We start from the raw sequence: 19,315 nt of genomic DNA, 5'->3' as shown, positions 1-19,315 counted from the left end.
CCCCGGCCAGAGCCAGGCTCAGGGGGGCTAACATCATGAAACTAAGACAGTATACTAAGAACATAAGAACAGGCAATCAATTAGTTAAAATACTTCTTAAAATTAGTTCAGAGCAAATTAAAATATGGACAGATGGCAGTCCATGGGTAAAACTGAGAGTGGTTAATATTCTCCAGGGCCAACTGTTAGCACTAGTCTTATAAAGAACCTGTGAGCGGGCTAGGAGGCCTCTTGAATGCTTGTTATTATACAGAAAGAAAAGAATCAGACTGAACCCCGACCAAAGACTTGGCGGAACAGCTCTGTCTTGCAGGCCCTGCGGAAAGATGTCAAACCTGCAGGGCCCTAGTCTCTTGTGAGAGAGTGTTCCACCAAGCCGGGGCCATGGCCAAAAAGATCTTGGTGCTTCTCATTCATTTTTCAGCAACAAAACCAGAATGCATTTTGTGGTGGGAATGAAAGCCAATATACTTCACAAATAGTATTCTACTAGGCATCCTTCTATCATTTTAATTGTTTAGAAGACCACGTGCAAAGACTTGGACAGCAGCAAGTTTTACCGTATTAAAATCTCAACCTGGAGAGTTGGAGCAGTGCTGTACTTCTGTCCCTCATCTACAGCACTAATGCCAAGCTCTTTTTCAGTCTTGGTGGGTGGGACAGAGACAAATGACTTTTTGCCATCTCCAAGGAGCAGAATTCTGGGAGAGCCCGTTCTACCTCTGAAAACAGGTGGCTGCTCTTTTGACTCTTATGTCAAGTTGCCACCAACAGACGATCTTACACAGCTTTTACCTAAATCCCCCTTTTTGCAGCCATGATTACTTGGGAGGCATTAACCAAGATCTGGCAAGATGGGAAACCCCAGGCAAATGGGGTGGGCAAGAAGCAAAGGACTTTGGGGGAAAATGCTTAATATCCAACAAGTTTCAGATCTCCCAGGTTCTTCATCAAGGAGTTCCAAATACAGAAGTTTAATCTCTTGTATAATCTTCCACAGCATGAGGAAATTGAAGCCAGTATAACAAAAGACTAAACTTCAGGCCCTGATGAGGTGCCTGAGAGGTCTGAAATGCACTGGATATTAAAATGTTCCTCCTCCCACTTTGCTTCTTACTTTTTTCCACCCATAGCTAAGAGAGAACCAGCATCCCAGCTTTACAGTTCTATGGTTCTATTATTTGCTCTGCACCGTCCCAAAGCCTTGAGCCAAAGATGTTGCAAACTTTTTAGGTTAATAATTTAGGTTTATTACTCACCTGTCGTCTTCTACTGTGTAATGGCACATTCAAAGCATTATACTGGCTAGACCCTACGAAAAGAATCAAAGTATTACAGCAATTATTTTCTCTCTCTGATCCTCCTGCATTGCCTTAGACTGTTAAGCCATTCAAGAACAGAGAAGCATCTTTTTCAAGCTGAACATCTGACTCCTAGAGCTAGTAAAGGCTAAAAATTCAAATAAATGAATAGGATATTGGCAGGTGCATATGTCATTACGGAATAACACATTTCAACCCCAATCACCTTAGGATTTCTAAAGTTCTTTTTCAACAATATAGTAGCATGATATTGTTAAAACTATAACCCACCTTTCTGTCTCAAATACCAGGTAGGCCAGGAATATCCGTATAAATAAATGGAAGAGATGTTTAAGGTCACCTTAAGGCCACAAAGAACTGAAATTTGAATTGAGAACTTCCTAATTTACAGTTTTTTTTAGCAAATACAGTGCACAAAGCCATTTATATTAGGCACATGGATTTCTTAGTAAGGAATGCAAATGAGACACCTAAATTAATGGTAGGCATTAATCCATAAGACAAGCATCTATTTCAGTAGTTCTGCTTGGCAGACTTGCAACATTTGCCACACACCTTGTCACCGTAAGCTAATTAAGTTTCTGGATGCTCAGGTGGTAACAATAAATTCAAGACAACTTATACAACGCCCAGCCACGTCAAAGCTAAATTGGGGGAATAAAAGACAATTAAACCTAAACCCCACAACTTGCTTAATTCCCAACCAGCTAGCCTTAAAAAAAACCAACCACCAAAGCTTAGGAACTGTCTACCGGGATAAGAGGAGCATCTACAGTAAATACCTATCTAGGTGCCATTAACAATCTGAACTTAGAGCACAACAGCCAGTTTACAAGAGCATTCCTGACCCTAAGGGCAAGGGCAGGCAACTATTATGGGAACGGAGACTGCATTCCCTTGAGAAAAGTGATTGGGGCCTGCAAAAGCCAATGTTGGCAGGAACACCCCTTTTTCTCCCCTCTCTCATTCATACACATTCATAGCAGAGAGTCTACCTCTCTCTGGGATGTCTCCAGCCTCATTTATATGCTCTCGTAAACAGGAATACAACAAAGCAGTGGCTAACACAAAGCTGGGAAGTACAGGGAAGACCATGGGTTGCCGGTCTGTGTCTTTAGAGGGTATGTAGAAAGTGGATGAGTCTTAAGTACAAAAAGCCCCTGCAATGGATGGTTTCAGCTATTCAAGCAAGAGGATAAACAAACGGATCAGGACTTTTCTCTGATGTGCTACCTGGCTCTGCATCTCTTGGCATGGGAGGGGGACAGGAACAAGCCTTTACTTTTAATGTTAATGAAGGAATAATAAAGAAGAGAGACAAGCACCATTCAGTGGCTCATTCTGTGGCCAGCAGTTGTTTGATTACCCCCAGCTACCCTGCCCTAACAGCAATTTTCACTGCATCATCCCTCATGTGATTGTATGTAGAATGTTATGGCATTCCCAGAAGACTGTGCATGAGAGAGACAATCTGTTACTAGGAGCACAGGGCAGCTATCTGTCGCCTTGCCCTGCCCATCACTTAACAGGTACCTGTACCTGTCTTGGTGCAATTACTGCGTACGTTTCACTACCCCTGTTCCTTATTTGTTGGCATAGGCAGAAAATTTGTGTAACTGCATCCATGCATTGGTTGAGTTGTACTACACACTACAGAAACTGAGATGGAAATTTAACACAGCACTGCCATTTTCAGCGGCAGCCCTGTGTGCCTTATCAAGCATAATGCCAGCCAAAGTCTGCTTGCTGACTGAGCAAAACTAAGTTCAATTATTTTTGATGGATTGGGATGGTGAAATCTCAGCTTTTCAGTTTTCTATAGTTTCTTTTTAGCACACAACAAAGGTAATCCATGCAGTACCTACTGGTATCATTGAAAGGAACTTTTTCACTGATGATGTTCAAGGACTCCCCCAATCTGCTGCTCAAGTCCGCATGAAGGTGCTTTAACTGCTGCTGGCTGGGTGATAAAAATAAGGCAACAATATTAACTATTGGGTTTTGGGGTGCTTACTTGAAGCTGAAAAAACCAAATGCATACATTTCCCATGACGTTTCACCAGTTATGTCAGCTGATGATGGGCAGGTGAGTATGGGAAAAATCCTGATGGGCCAAACTGTACCCCCTGGCAGGCAAAGATTTCCCCACCCTGGACCTATAAAAAAAAGGTAAAGGACCCCTGACAGTTAAGTCCAGTCACGAACGACTCTGGGGTTGCAGCGCTCATCTCGCTTTACTGGCCAAGGGAGCCGACGTTTGTCCGCAAACAGTTTTTCTGGGTCATGTGGCCAGCATGACTAAGCCGCTTCTGGTGAAACCAGAGCAGTGCACGGAAACGCCATTTACCTTCCCGCCGGAGCGGTACCTATTTATCTACTTGCACTTTGACTTGCTTTCAAACTGCTAGGTTGGCAGGAGCTGGGACCGAGCAACAGGAGCTCACCCCATTGCGGGGATTCAAACCGCCGACCTTCCGATCGGCAAGCCCTAGGCTCTGTGGTTTAGACCACAGCACCACCCGCGTCCCTACCCTGGACCTATAGGGTACCTTAATTAATAACACACGAGAACTGGTCTGACTCCGTATAAGGTTGCTCCTTATGCCCATGCCCATGCTAAGATGACAACAAAGCAATAATTGTTTTACAACACTATATGCCTCAATAAAATGGAATTCCTGATCACGTCTTTATTTTTTAAAGAGGTCAAGAGCATTACCATTCTTCTGTTCGAACCCTGCAGTCCTTGGCTTCTCTCTCTAGCGTTTGAGATTTGATCTAAAGGTAAGCAGGGAGAACAGAGCTGTCAATAGCTATTTGCACAACCAACTCCACACAGAGATTTTGAGTATGTCTTATTACTTTAAGCATTTATGAACCACAGTTCTGCACCAAAGAGCACATAAATCACTGTTGAATGACAACAATCAAACAAAAAATGAGTAGTTACATCAGCACCGGGTAAAAGAATTTAAGAACACGAGTATAATTAAAACAGTCACTCAACCAGCAAATAAAACATTGATTGAAAAAGGAAGAATTTTCCCAGTCCCAAAGAGGCCAACAACATATGAGATGGATAGGCCTTGGTGGTCTGAGATCTGGGACAGGGGGACACACAGCTTTGATACTTACTTCTAACTTGGCTTTATCGCTTTGCAATTTCTCTATTGTGTCCATGTACTTCCGAGTGAGGCCATCCACCACGGCTTGGTGCTGCGCTGCCTCCATCTCCAAGACCTCCAGCTTGCTCCTCAGCTCAGTTTCCAAAAGATTGTGTTTCTCATTGGCTTCAAAGAACTGAAACAAGAAGGGAGAGTCTGACGTCACAGAGCATCACCCAGGGGAGGGCTGGCAGCTCAGATCCAAGGCTACACTGGAACAAGCACATGCCCCTAGGACTGCAGCTCATAAGTAATTTCTGGCACCATTGTTTCCAGGAACGTCATAGGCTGAAAACTCTTACTTTGCCAAAGTGGTACACTTCTACTATACTGGTACTTTGGCTCTTGAACTGAGGAAAAAACAAGAGAGGGCCAAACTAGATGTGATGCAGGGCATTTGTGCTCAGATTCTCCTGTGGTTTTGTTTTTTATTAAGTTAATATAAGTGACCCTGGCCAGGGGGGCGGGGAGAAAGAAAACAGATAAGGATCAAGGCATTAATAATCTCTCTGAAGATATATAAACATACGTATACCACTACACCCCTGCTGCTTATACCCACTTTTGTAAAAATCACAGGAGCTCCTAATCACAGATTATCTAATGCTGACATGACCCAATACTGAATCCTTCGAACACAGATGCTGAAAATTCACACAACTTTAATATCTGGTTTCTCACCTTCTTGGTTTTCCACCCCCGACCCCCCAACAAGTATAACATTTGAGCACTTCCTCCACAACTACCAAAATCTCTAGCCTTGTCTGTCTTTGGAAGCTGGACAGGCACATACACTGAAAACATGGGGAAGCTCTGCTTCTGAATTAGCTCTCCTGCAGACAGGTAAAGTAGATTTTTAAAAATTATATTTTTAATGAAGAAGTTTGAAATACCAGCAATTATTAGAACCAGTGCTAAAGAGGAGAAACAAATCACATTCAGCAAAAAATTAAAATTAAGAAATGTTTATTTATTTTTTTAAATGATATTTATTAAAGTTTCAGATAAAAAGAGACACATCAATAAAAAAGAATTTAAAAGTAAAAAGAAAAATACACAATACAAAATACAAAAATAAAAAGAAGAAAAAACAGTTAAAAACAATTCCATCTTTTCATCACTACCTTTAGATTTACTTATTTTCTGGACCTCCTCATACCTCCCTCTTTTGTATTCCAATTCAGTTTATTTGTCCAGCAATTCCTTTCCCTCTTTTTTAATCCCAATCCTTAATCTTAATATAATATAACATTAAATTTTTATCTATTAATAGCCAATTTTCCGTTCTTTTAACCTTTTTATTCCTAATCCTTAATCTTAATCTATATATAACTTTAAAGCCTGTGCAGCTAGAAACCACTTAATTTCAATCCATCATCACTCTAACATTCTTTAATTTTACAATGTTTCTGTAGGTAGTCTTTAAATTTCTTCCAATCTTCTTCCACCGACTCTTCTCCCTGGTCACGGATTCTACCAGTCATTTCCGCCAGTTCCATATAGTCCATCAGTTTCATCTGCCATTCCTCCAGTGTGGGGAGCTCTTGTGTCTTCCAATACTTTGCAATGAGTATTCTTGCTGCTGTTGTTGCGTACATAAAGAAAGTTCTATCCTTTTTTAACACCGTTTGGCCGACTATGCCCAGGAGAAAGGCCTCTGGTTTCTTCAAGAAGGTATATTTAAATACCTTTTTTAATTCATTATATATCATTTCCCAGAAAGCCTTAATCTTTGGGCACGTCCACCAAAGGTGAAAAAATGTACCTTCAGTTTCTTTACATTTCCAACATTTATTATCGGGCAAATGATAAATTTTTGCAAGCTTGACTGGGGTTATGTATATCATTTTCATAATACTCTCTCTTAGGGCATTACATGCCGTAAATTTCATACCTGTGGTCCATAACTGTTCCCAGTCAGCGAACATAATGTTGTGTCCAACGTCTTGTGCCCATTTAATCATAGCAGATTTCACCGTTTCATCCTGAGTGTTCCATTTCAACAGCAAGTTATACATTCTTGACAAATTCTTAGTTTTGGGTTCTAACAATTTTGATTTTTCCACCTGGAAGCCAATTTTCTTGTCCAATTTAAATGCCTCCATTATCTGAAAATAATGAAGCCAGTCTCGCACTTTGTTTTTTAGTTTTTCAAAACTCTGCAATTTCAGTCTATCTCCATCTTGTTCCAAAATTTCCCAATATTTCGGCCATTTGACCTCCATATTGAGCTTTTTCAAGGCTTTTGCTTCCATTGGTGACAGCCACCTTGGAGTTTTGTTTTCTAATAAATCCTTGTATCTTATCCAAACATTAAACAGTGCTTTCCTGACAATATGGTTTTTAAATGCTTTATGTGCTTTGACCTTATCATACCACAGATATGCATGCCATCCAAATACATTGTTAAAACCTTCTAGGTCCAAAATGTCAGTGTTTTCAAGAAGCAGTCATTGTTTCAACCAGCAAAAAGCTGCTGATTCATAATAAAGTTTGAGGTCTGGCAGAAATTAAGAAATGTTTAATGTAAAGCGAGTGTCCACATGGTATTGGACATATAACGGGGAGAGCCAGATTCAAATTTGGTTCAACCATAAAGCTTTCTAGGCCAGTCACTACCTCACAGCCTTACAGCACAGGGTTGTTATAAAGAAAAAATGGGGATATACCCCTCAAAAATGGACATTCAGTAAATTTAAACAATGAGGTACTGAGACGAAGGGAGCAACAGCCATGCCCTTTTTTTTTTTTACTTTAAGAGTTCCTAATGCATTTAAGTGCAAATACACATTTACACAAAAATAACTTTATGCACAGCAGCAAGAGAAGAGTTATCTGGCTCCACTGAGACCACAGGTGCTAATCTGCAGGGGAGAATTTAGCTTTAAGCTGAAAAAGGAGCAACTAAGAAAAAAAAAACCTGCAGAAACAATTTGACCAGAGTCTGGAAATGAGAAAGAATGAAAGAAGCTGGTGTGTGAATGGAGTAAGCTTAAATATGTATAGCTTTCTGAGCATTACATTTGGAGGTATTTTGGTTATCACTAGAACATTTATGAGAAAGGAAAGGTAGTATGGCTAGTAAATGTGTCTAGTCAGGAAGACAGGGACCTATGCCAGGTGAAGGGGTCATGGCCATTGCAGATTACATAGGAACGGAAGCTGCCTTACAGAGTCAGACTATTGATCCACCTAGCTTAGAATTGTGTTTTGTGACTGGCAGGGGCTCTCCAGGGTTTCAGGCATGAGTTTTTCCCAGCCCTACCTGGAGACGCCGAGGATTTAACCTGGGACCTTTTGCATTCAAAGCAGGTGCTCTACCATTAAGCTATGTGTACAGCAAAGGCTGGTCAGCAAAGAAAAACTGAAAGATGATGTAGCCCAAGCAGCTTTCTAGAAGACAGGAGACCAGCCAGCCACAGATCAATCTATGCATTATCCAAACAGCAGAGACACCAACAGATGCATTTAGGACAAACGACTTCAGTAATGGAGTGAAAGCCACGTTATACATGCCACTTGTTGGCAACTAGTTTTACCAGTGAGCCTCCCTGCCCTCAAGCCAACATTTCGTCTCTACAAGGAATAGCCAGCAGCAAACAGCAGACTCTGGCACTCATCTCAAGCTTTTCCCTGGGAAGGAGGAACAGAGGATTCAGCTACTGCTTCCCTCTCCTCACTTGAGCTGCTTTTGCTCAAAAAAGACACAAAAAGATGAAGAGACTATTCCATATGTGCACCTTTTGTCTCTGCTCCCTCTGGTCTTCGAGTCCAGAAACTACTTGGGAAAAGGCAAGAGGGAAAGAGAAACGGGGACAAAACATTTCCTTGTAAAATTCTGAGGTTTTTGCTTTGTTTATACAATAAAGTAGTGTTATAATTGTTGTTAGTGAAATAAAACGGCAAAATAGCCCCAGAGTCTTTCCTGCATCTCTACCCTCCAAAGCAACAGAGAAATGTTTTATGACTCCAGAGGAGAGAGTGAGTTGATGACCGGGGCAAGGTGTCTCCCCCCAGGGGAAGCACAATGGGCTTGGACTAGATCAGAAGTGTGGAATCTTTTTTCAGCCAGAGAGTTACATTCTCTTCTGAGCAGGACCTCAGCCAAAAGTGGGCAGAGCAATGAATGTAAATTTTCACCTTGGTACAGTAGGCTAGTTTCTACACACGCTCCTCTCTCTCTGTTCTCCACCCAGGCAAGCAAGAGTCACTGTCAGAGTTCAAGAGCATGCAAAAGTGCTGGAGGTGGGTGTAAAGCAGAGTCAGGGAGGAGGGTGGCCTGGGGAGTCCAGGGGGCCAGACAGAGAGGCTTGGAGATCCATACGTAGCCTCTGGGCCTCAGATTTCTCACCCCTACATTAGAGAATGGGACGCGGGTGGCGCTGTGTGTTAAACCACTGAGCCTAGGACTTGCCGATCAGAAGGTCGGCGGTTCGAATCCCCATGACAGCGTGAGCTCCCGTTGCTCGGTCCCTGCTCCTGCCAACCTAGCAGTTCAAAAGCACGTCAAAGTGCAAGTAGATAAATAGGTACCGCTCCGGCGGGAAGGCAAACGGCGTTTCCGTGTGCTGCTCTGGTTCGCCAGAAGCGGCTTAGTCATGCTGGCCACATGATCCGGAAGCTGTACGCCGGCTCCCTCGGCCAATAAAGAGAGACGAGCGCCGCAACCCCAGAGTCGGTCACGACTGGACCTAATGTTCAGGGTCCCTTTACCTTTACATTAGAGAATACTGGATTTGTTCTGATTCTATGATGTACCAAGTGTCTTGCATTCACTGAGTACAAATTTGGCATTTTTTTGGATTCAAAGAAAGCCGGGCATCTTGAAACAGACAAGTCAGGTCACTGTGAGAAACAAAGTTCCAAAATGCAGAACTGGCACAAGGCAGATGGGTCATTCTGTTGTTTAATGTTTCTTAGAAGTTATACATTTCTAGAGAGCATTGCTCCTTGTGGACTACCACAGTTCATGGGCACAAACCGAAGTATTTCAAAACACAGCAGAGTCACTGAACAAATTGGCCAATCTTACCTAAAAGACAGCCTTTAATGATTTGTTCTAAAAGTCTTACCCACCAGGGCTGCTAACCTTTTTTGGTGGACACCTTTTCCAAACTGGATAAACTGTTGTGGGCAACACACACACATACACATACACAAACACCATAACCAAGTCCGTGCAACCTTTTTTATTTGCTACAAGATGTTTCTTTCATGCCTAATTTTAGGGAGGGGGCAGGGGAGGGACTCCTGTGAGTGCCAGAGAAGGCCTCTGTGGGCACATGGGCATCACAATGGCACCCCCTCCTGTACAAGTTGCCATGGAATTTAAATAGCCATAGAATATACTGTGTACTACCAAATTACACACCTGAATATGCAGCCGCTCGTTCTCTTCTATTTTCTTCTGAAGGTCTTCATCAAATACGTTTTTCTGTTCTTGGCTTAACTGGGATGCGAGTTCACCGGTCTTCTAAGAGAAAGCAAAAGCATTCCTGCTTACTGAATGTACTTAAAGACTACTCTATAATCATAGCTCCTGTGGATAGTTAGTACAGCAAAATATTGGAACTGCTTACGGTTTTCATACATGGGATTTCTTTAGAGTTACTATTGAATGGACTAGAGAGTGAGTTTTCAACTTGGGAGTTCCTGATCTGTAGCTCAGCTCCTTAGTCATTGACATTAGCTCTTCCCTGAATAGGTTAGGCTAGGTATGGAGAACTTTTGGCCCTCCAGATGTTGCTGGACAACAGTTCCCAGCAGCCCCAGCAAGCATGGCCAAAGTTGGGAGTTGTAGTTGAGCAACATCTGGAGGGCCACAGTTTCATGGAAGCAGCGAGCAACATGGACTCCTGAACCCAGAGCTCCCAGTTCCAGTTCTCTATGGCAGCACATCAACCTCTGAGGGCACCCCACTCTCCTAAATTTCCCTTTATCTATTTTGCTGTCTGCCCAGAAGGCCGTAATTTTGCGCAACTTCCTCAATTGTACAACGGAGAGAATGCAGGCAATGCTTGGCTTGCTTCCTCCTCTTGCTTTTATTGAAGATCCTGCACCACGGGTTCTATAAAATGTGCTAGTCATAACGATTTAATGAGAAGCAGGAAACGAGCAACGAACTGGCTTCAACTAATCTGGCAACATCTGCTTTCAGAGATTGCATCAAATGGCAAGAAGGCACATTACGCAGTTTAGTTGCTCAAGCTAAGGGGGTCCAGTCCTGGGCACTGCCCAGATAAGTGCCTGGGAATCAAGCATAATATGGTACTCAGGGTTCCTCAGAGGAAGGGCATGGTATAATTGTAATAAATAACCAGTCCATTTTTGTTGTTGTTGTTTAGTCATTTAGTTGTGTCCGACTCTTTGTGACCCCATGGACTAGAACATGCCAGGCACGCCTGTCTTCCACAAGACACTCCTTCATGGATCACTGCCTTGCCGTGGCGAAGGGGCTTGAGTAACTCAGAGAAGCTATGAGTTATGCTGTGCAGGGCCACCCAAAATGGACAGGTCATAGTGGAGAGTTTTGACTAAACGTGATCCACCTGGAGCAGGAACTGGCAAGCCACTCCAGTATCCCTGCCAAGAAAACTCCATGGACAAAGTCCATTTTAGGACACATCAAATACTAAAATAGTGACAGAGAGAGAAGGGGGGGGGGGTGGAATCAGATAATACAGCTGGAAAGAAACCTCTTAGACAGCAACCCAATGCACAATTACCTTGGAGCAATACCCAAAAAGCACAGTGGGGCTACCTTAGAGTAAATATGCATTAAGATTGCATTATCAGTATCTAACAGGAAGAGCAGAGAAGACCAAGCAGTAACCGGGAATGCCAAACAGGGAAGACACCAGAGGCACCTGCTGAGGCCTAAATTTCATCAGGGAGCCCAATGTTCAGAATCCCTTGAATCTGACCATGGCAGCTCACTTGCTTATCCTCCTTCTCCTTCTGGCCTCAAGAGGATAAGGGAGAAAAGGGTGATGATAGTGAGGAGCAGCATCAGCTGTTGCCACCTGATTACTTGTCAACTCTTTGCCTGGGAAAGCCTGCTTTCAAGAAACACTTCCTAGGTGACCTTGGACCAGCCACTTCAGCCTGGTGCACCAAAAGAAACGGATATATTCACAAAGCAATCCTACCCATATTTACAGTATGTGCAATGGTGCTTTCTCTAGCCTCAATAAATACAGACTTATATGAGTCAACAGAACACATTCATAGAAGAGGTTCCCCACTGCCCCTCTGCATGAGTCATTCCTCTGCCTTGCCCTCCTTCAAACTAGCCCTCCAACTGCTGGAGTGGGTAATTCTGCCATGTCACAGAGCCAGCCGTGCTCCCTGACCCAAACAACAGCTCATGAAGAAACTTATTTTCGGATCCAAGAGCAAAGCCTGATACTTCAGCGGGTTATACCTCAACCAACAGAAGGCTGGGAAAATGCTGCTTCACAAAAATACTTGCACAGGTTGATTCAGGTAGGTACCCACCTTGTTCTTCTTGCCTTTGGATTCACTTAGGACAAGTTCATCCTGAAGCAGCTCTACCCTCTTTGCCAGCTGTTGGTTTCGAAAGGTCAGACTGTCCATTTCCTGCTGCAGCTTTCTGAGCGACTGGTCCTTCATTTTCAGTTGTTCCTACGTTTGGGAGAAGCAGTTTTATCACAACAGATTCCGACAAGATTTTCTTTTTTACAAAGCAGGAAGCTGTCCTAATTTTTTAAAGAAAGAACACTTCCCATCCCCTGTCTTGACAGGGCACCCAACCCACAGTGCACTTTCTCCACCCACCAGGAAAAGATAGAAGGGGATCTATGAGATCTTTAAACGCTAATCAATTCCTTTCTGCACTTTAACTACTCTACTGCACCAACAATAGTAAAAGCAAATTCTTATTTACTCTTTCCATATAAATCTGTAGACCGTATACAGGGAAGAGATTACACACTGTGTTATGGGTTGGGAGAGGCATAGCAGATGCTATCTTCCATAGCAATACTGGAATAAAAGACTGAAATTCTGAAATGAAAACCCAGCATAAGACTAGTTTAAAAGAGAAATAAAGGAATTTGAATTCTTAACTAGTAGCATCTCTTTTAAGCAACCTTAGGTATTTTGCTATTGCTATTTTGAGTAACTCAGAGGTAGAGGATCTGCCTTGCATGCAGAAGGTCCAAGGTTCAAATTCTTGGTGTCCTCATGTAAAGTTGGGGAAAGCTCCAATCTGAAACTCTGGAGAGCCACTGCCAGTCAGTGTAGACAATATTGAGCTAGATGGACTAATGGCCTGATGAAGTATAAAGCAGCTTTCTATGTTTCTAAATTGCTATTCTTCCTCCTGAGATTTTCCCAACCCTGTTAATCTGCTATTCAAAATAAAAGCAATCTTTTGGATAAGCATGTTGATTCTGGCTGTACCACAATATACACATTCAACCAGGCTGGCAGTACTGCAGGAGAGTTAGGCAAATGTCAATTTTTTTTCCAGCCCCTCTGTGCAGCTTTCTTGCACAGCTTCAGAGAGGGAGGGAGGAACATAAACCACTTTATGAAAACCAGGTGGCAAATTATTTATCCACCCTTATAGCAGCAAGAGAAAGGAAGAAATGAGGAACTACGAGGATTGAATTCATTTCGTTCCTTATTCATATACTTATTGGATTGATACCGGCCTTTCCAACTGCACTTTCAACTGCACTTTCAAGCTGAAAACATTACCATTGCACAAGCCAGTTACAGTAATTTGGTAGAAAATCATAACAAAGAGCGATCTCCAACAAAGCAATTCCATTAGTGCAAGGGCTTCCATTTGCACAACTTCCACTCCTGGCACGATCTCCCCGAATCTGTTCTGCAGGTTTGGGGAGACCCCCAGAACAGATTTAGGGCACAGATAGAGAAAGAGGAGAGGCAGGAATTTCTGTTGCACAGCCAAAAGTCCTTGCACTAATGGAACTACTTCAGTGAGTACCACCCAGACAAAAGAAATCATATGATGATTCTTGAAGCAATCTTGGAGAACAGAATTTGGCAAGTCCCTTGGGTGCTGTCAGTTAAGAGTTATGTTGGTAACAGTCCTGGAAAGCAGATGTGGGATTCTGCCCCTCCCTCTGCAGCTGACAGCTAGTGGTCCTCTCTCCAGTAGCAGTAGTGGTGGAAAACAGAAGGCTGGCTTTCATTGGCCTCACCCTCACTTGCCAGCAGAGAGGCATCTTCTGCAGAAGCAGCAGCAACAGATCTCTGTAAGATTCTATCAATACGTGCTGTGGTATGTGTTCTTCAAAAATCCAAGAGATGTTTGACACCTTATATGTCAACAAAAAACAGCCTGGCCCTTGAATGTATGCATGACATGGAGCTAGTGCCAACCCTGTACAAACAAGGCAGATCTGCACAGAACTGTGTCATGTAAGCAAGCAGTAAATGTCAGAATCAAGCTCATTTTCACTTCATTGTTTGAAAAGCATACCTTCAGTGATGCTGAATTTGCTTGCTCATCCACCACACCCTTTTTCAGTACATGGTTCTGAGCTCGAAGCTGCAAAAGAGAGACAATGAGAAATCATTAACTCAGTGATGAAGCAATGAGGTTGCATCGAGCTGATCATTAGCCACCTGCAAAATCTTGCCTTTCTCTAGGAAAATAAGCAGCACACTCAGAGGACCACAGAAAAAGCATAAACATTATTTGTAAGCTCATAATATAGAATCTAAATTAAATTTTAGACTTGAGCAAGTCAATTTAGCCACCTAATTTTTTCAAGATGCGAAGGGCATTGCCAAGCTAAAAACAGAGAACTTCCAGTGCAAATCTGATTGCGGTTGCTAAAGTACGTTTAGCTACAAAAGGTCTGGAGATATTGGCTCCATGGAGAATTTGATGGCATTGGTTCACAGTGTGTTTCAGTAGCCCAGTGATTTTTGAAGTAGAAGAATCAGGACCTTTGCGGGTCTATTGGACTCAGAAGTGACACCACCACAGAATGATCTGCAAACTATTTACCAGGGAAGGTCTCCATCTCAGTAGCAGAACACATGCTCTGCTGCAGAAGGTCCTAAGTTCAACCCCTGACATCCCCAGGTGGGGCTGGGCAAGTTTCTCTGCCTGAAACCGTGAAGAGCCTTTAGCAGTGAGGGTAGACAAAACTGAGCTGGACCGACTGGTGATCTGACTTGGAATCGGTCACTTCAGTTGCCTATCAATGGTTCCAAATCCCCAATTAGATGGATAGTAATAAGTATGGCTCCCTGAAAAATATATTGCCTGCTGCAACTGGTCTTTCTCTTCAATATGAAGGTGCAGGGGAATGTTGTGTGGGCTGTGTTCTAAGTTCACATGCAACTATCACAAAATGCAGCAGGCCTGAGAATTGACACACAAGGCGCTGACCCGAAAACTAGAAAATGTCCCTAGAATCCCCATCAACACACAGCGTGCCTCAGCAGACATTCAGGCGTTACTCGTTAACAAAGCTGATGTAGGAAACATTCAACAGCAGCAGTACACGACACTTGCAATGTTTCATTTAAATTACAGTTTTAAAAATCATACCAAACATTAAAACAGGCTGTCCTTGCTCTTCAAAAAAATCAAACATTTTCTCTTTGGGGGATGGTGGCTGAAAGAGTCCAAATCCCACTTCAAGCTTTTCAGAATGGGAGTGCATTTGATAGCCAGTGTTCCTTTGTGTGCATATTTACACGACTAGGAAAATGAATTTTAGTGCTTATTTTGATAAAATATTAATGACACTGGAAACAAGGCATTTAAATGACAAATTACTTTCCCTACTGACGTGGCATGCAAAATACACATTTTTAAGCCATTAACTGTTTTGTTTCTTATTTCCACACTACAACACATAGTGGTGCTTCTTTATGTATAGCAGGCATGTCCAACAGGTCGATCACGATCTACTCAACAAAAAGCTCAACAAGTTAGGTCAGTCCTCACCTTAAAAAAGCTCAACAATTATTCCTGACTATGACAATGGGTAGATCACAGCCAGTTTTTTTTTATACTGGGAGTAGATTGCAGACTCTTGGAAGTTGGAACGAACCTGATCTATAGGATTACCAGCGTATGTTTTGCTCCAAACAGGTTCATCTCTTCTGTTGGCATCCATCTTGGGAGACCATGCCTTTGGGGGTGAAAGCAAACTCTTCTAACCCACGTTATCTATCACTGAATGGCTATAGTAGTCTCATGTACCTAGTAGTTAGGTATAGTACTCAGGATAGGGGGTCTTGATTCAGGCAAACCTGAGCTCTGTCTTTTTTCATTAGGCACTGTTAGAATCACTGCCATTATCTCTTCCTCTCAGCTGTTGTAGATGGAAGCCTTAAGGCAGCGCTTTCCAAACTGTGTCGATATGTAGGTGTGTAATGTGAACATTCCTTGCGCTCCTCCTGGGGTTGGAAAGAAGGGGTTAGTTTAACCTCCGGTTTGCTAGCAAAACTGAATTACTGCATCGCGAAATGATGCATGTCTAAAAACTGTCACCAACATGAAAAGTTTGGAGAGCTCTGACTTAAGGAATGACTCAGATGTGCTAGGGAAGTAGGGAGAAAAAGGGAAGTCTGACTGAACATCTCACCAACACTAAAGACAAAAAATATGAAGGATAGCAATAAATCAGCAGCAATGTTAAAAAGAAAAAAGAAAAAGTTGTATCTGGACAGGAGAATCAAGAGATCCACGTAATCTATAGCTGGTAACTCTCACTACCAAGGAGGGCATCACTATACTAATAAGAGACTATTATTCTTAAGTGCAAAGAAGCAACTTCAAGTTAGGCCTGTGTGCAGGGGACACTCTGTCTCAATATTAATAGCAGAAGATGTTGAAAAGACAGGAAAAACAGATGGCACTTCAAAACTAGCACTAAGGAAGTATATATACTTCCTCATGACAGAGAATCTGTATCACTACCAAGAGAGACCAAGGTAGCAGGAAGTATCTCAAAACAAGGTAGCAGGAAGTATCTCAAAACAAATATTCATATGTGTATGTGTGCATCTCCTGAGAAACTGAACTATGAAAGCATGTAGTGTACCGATAGTGTAGACTTGCTGCTGTGGAATTAACACACAAATGTTAGTGTCAGAATTAGAAGTCATTGGTCATATTATAAGAGGGAGATTGTCACATCGAAGAGCTTCAGCATCAGCCCTGTAAGAAGTGTTAGTATCACAAATAAGACTTTTTAACACTTCAGTCAATGAAAATTTACATCATAAAAGCTAGTTAGATTTTAAGATGCTACTAAGCTTTTAAAATGCTTTTTATTGATATTTTTAATATACAAGGGCTAGCTGAGCACACCCATGCATATGAAAGTGCCTAAGGATACAGTAATCACTTTGTTGTTTTTTTGCAGGACAAGCAACTGCTTTGTAAAAGGCAACAGCCCCAGCACTGTATCAGCACTAAGGGCTGGTATGGACAGCTCCTGCATTAATATTCCCTAAGTACACAAAACAGAAAACAACAGCCACCATCACAGTGAATGCAAGAAAGCAGCTGTGCAGAAAGTATACTCTTCATTCAGCATCTAGCTGTCCCCCTGCAAGGAATGCAAAGATCTTAGGAGCCCATCTAATTCAGCATCCTATTCTCACAGTGGCCTACCAGAAGCTTATGGAAAATCCACAGGCAGGACCTGAGTGCAACAGTGCTCTGCTCAGTTGCGATTTTCAGCACCTGCTTTTGAGAAACATACTCGCCTCCAACAGTGAAGACAAAATGTAAGCTTTTCTGGCTAGTGGCTATTGACAGCCATATCTTCATCTCTGAAAAAGGGGGGGAGGTATGTGTATCTGCCATCCCCCCTACACTCTCCCTTCTGCCCTGGGTTGACATTGGGATGGGCAAGTACCAACAGGCTGGATTTGATCCAGGAACCTTTAACTGCTGACCTCTGGCTCCCCGCACCATGCCGATTTGCAGGTACAGTCATACCTCCGGTTACAGACGCTTCAGGTTGCGTTTTTTCGGGTTACGGATGCGCTGAAACCCAGAAGTACCAGAACAGGTTACTTCCTGGTTTTGACAGCCACGCATGCGCAGAAGCGCTAAATCGCGCTTTGCGCATGCACAGAAGCGCCGAATTGCAACTCGCCATGCACAGACACGGTGCTGTGGGTTACAAATGTGCCTCCCGCACGGATCACGTTCGCAAACCGAGCATCCACTGTACACACTCAGGAACCTCTTATGCCCTTTTAAAATGGGGCGGTTACTGGGTTGCTTTTATTTTGATTTTATATTTTGTGGTTTTATACTATATTTTGATTTTGCTCTGTGAACTGCCCTGAGAACTCTGGGTAGAGGGCGATATATAAATTCAATAATAATAATAGCAACCTGCCATACTATTTGCCCATCTAGCCCAGTACCGTCTGCTACAATGTGCAGGAGCTCTCAAATACGAGCAGCTTCCGTTAATTAAAACAACCACCTGGAACTGCGAAGGACTGAAGCCTTCTGCACGCCAAGCATGTGCGCTGCAACTGAGCCTTGGTCCTTCACCCCAAATAAACATCTCTGCTTGCCCGAGGTAGCCCAGCACTTCCCACGGGAGGAGAGACCTGTCATTCCGCGCCCGTCTCTGCCCGGCTGCAACAGGACCGAGGCAGGGAGGAGGAAGCGGCGGACCCTGCCTCAGTCCTGGCTGAGCCAGGGCGGAGGCGAGCGGGGTCCGCGAAAACTGACCCTGCGGGGCTCCCGTACCCTTGCGAGGGTCCCCTCAGTATGAAGGGACCTGGGGCGGGGGCGTCGCTACGAGGTAGCCCCGCGAAGAGGCCTCCGCGTCGAGGGGCGGCGGCGCGGCCCAATACCTTGGAATACTCCTGAGCCAGCTTCTGGTACTTCCCTTGCAGCTCGGCAGCCGCCGCCATGGCCGCTCACCGCAGGCGCGGCTGAGGGACGGGGAGACCCGCTATCCGCAGAGCCGCCCCGCCGCCGCTCAGCCCACAGCGGGAGACGCACTTCCGGGTTCGGGCGGAGCTGGCGCGCTAACGTCACCGCGCAGCCTCGGCCCGGCGCCCGCCGGCCCGCCATTTTGGATCCCCTACCCGACCAGCGGCGGTTGAAAAGGGGGAAAAGGGAGCTGGTCGGGAGGGAGGGGGGAAGTAGGCGACGTGAAAGCGCCACTGCCGCAGTAGGCACTGCCGGGTGAGGGGAGCGGGGCTTCAACCATAAACGGCCGCTCCCCGTTTTGTCGCGGCCGGCGGCCGGCCAACGGAAGTCGGGGCGGAACATGTGATTGCGGGCGCCCTCTGCGCGCGCGCGCCGCTACTGTCGCCATGGTAACCGGCGCCCTGGTCGCCGAGCGCGGGGCGTCTTCTATGGCGGTTCGGCTCAGTGGCTACGGGGTCTCCCCCACGGGCCGCGGCGATGGACGACGCCTCCCAGAATGCAGCGGGGCTGCGTTGCCATGGCAGCCGTAGATTTTTTTTCCCCCAGGGCTGGGAACACAAAAGGCCGGAGCTGGGGCTTCGCTGGCTGGGCTAATGCCTGGAGTCTTTTCTCCACGGGCTTAGGCTGCGAGCGACCCTTGAATTTGGCGGGCCTTGCTTCCCAGCAGGGAGGGTCAGAATCGCACTACTGAGCTGACTTGGGAAGGAAAACCTGTCGCACGAAGTAGCCTCTCCATAGGGTTGCACTGTGGGCATCTTGAGAGGACACAAACCATAGAATCCTAGAGTTGGAAGGGACCCCTGAAGGTCATCTAGCCCAACCCCCTGCAATGCCAGCATAGGCAGCTGTCCCATGCGGGTATCGAACCTGCATCCTTGGTCATTATCAGCACCAGGCTCTTA

The 19,315-nt window shown here is 44.3% G+C and overlaps 1 protein-coding gene across 2 annotated transcripts in view; it reads right to left on the bottom strand.

Annotated features, from left to right (window-relative positions):
* Positions 1 to 18,495, bottom strand: part of PPP1R21 (protein phosphatase 1 regulatory subunit 21) — a 42,817-nt gene extending 24,322 nt beyond the window's left edge. The window contains exons 1-8 of one of the 2 annotated variants that reach the window (XM_081000942.1): positions 18,332 to 18,495; positions 13,962 to 14,030; positions 11,984 to 12,130; positions 9,858 to 9,959; positions 4,458 to 4,622; positions 4,042 to 4,100; positions 3,188 to 3,282; positions 1,260 to 1,312 (exon numbers count right to left, since the gene is read on the bottom strand). In XM_081000942.1, the coding sequence (XP_080857068.1) occupies positions 1,260 to 1,312; positions 3,188 to 3,282; positions 4,042 to 4,100; positions 4,458 to 4,622; positions 9,858 to 9,959; positions 11,984 to 12,130; positions 13,962 to 14,030; positions 18,332 to 18,391 (750 nt within the window). In that variant the 5' untranslated portion in view covers positions 18,392 to 18,495. The remainder of the gene's footprint in view (positions 1 to 1,259; positions 1,313 to 3,187; positions 3,283 to 4,041; positions 4,101 to 4,457; positions 4,623 to 9,857; positions 9,960 to 11,983; positions 12,131 to 13,961; positions 14,031 to 18,331) is intronic. The other variant, XM_081000943.1, reaches the window with a different exon arrangement.
* Between the last annotated feature and the right edge of the window lie 820 nt (positions 18,496 to 19,315).

This window comes from Podarcis pityusensis (assembly GCF_964106645.2).
Source record: "Podarcis pityusensis genome assembly, chromosome: 3".
NCBI lineage: Eukaryota > Metazoa > Chordata > Lepidosauria > Squamata > Lacertidae > Podarcis > Podarcis pityusensis.
This window is presented reverse-complemented; position numbering and strand designations above follow the sequence as displayed.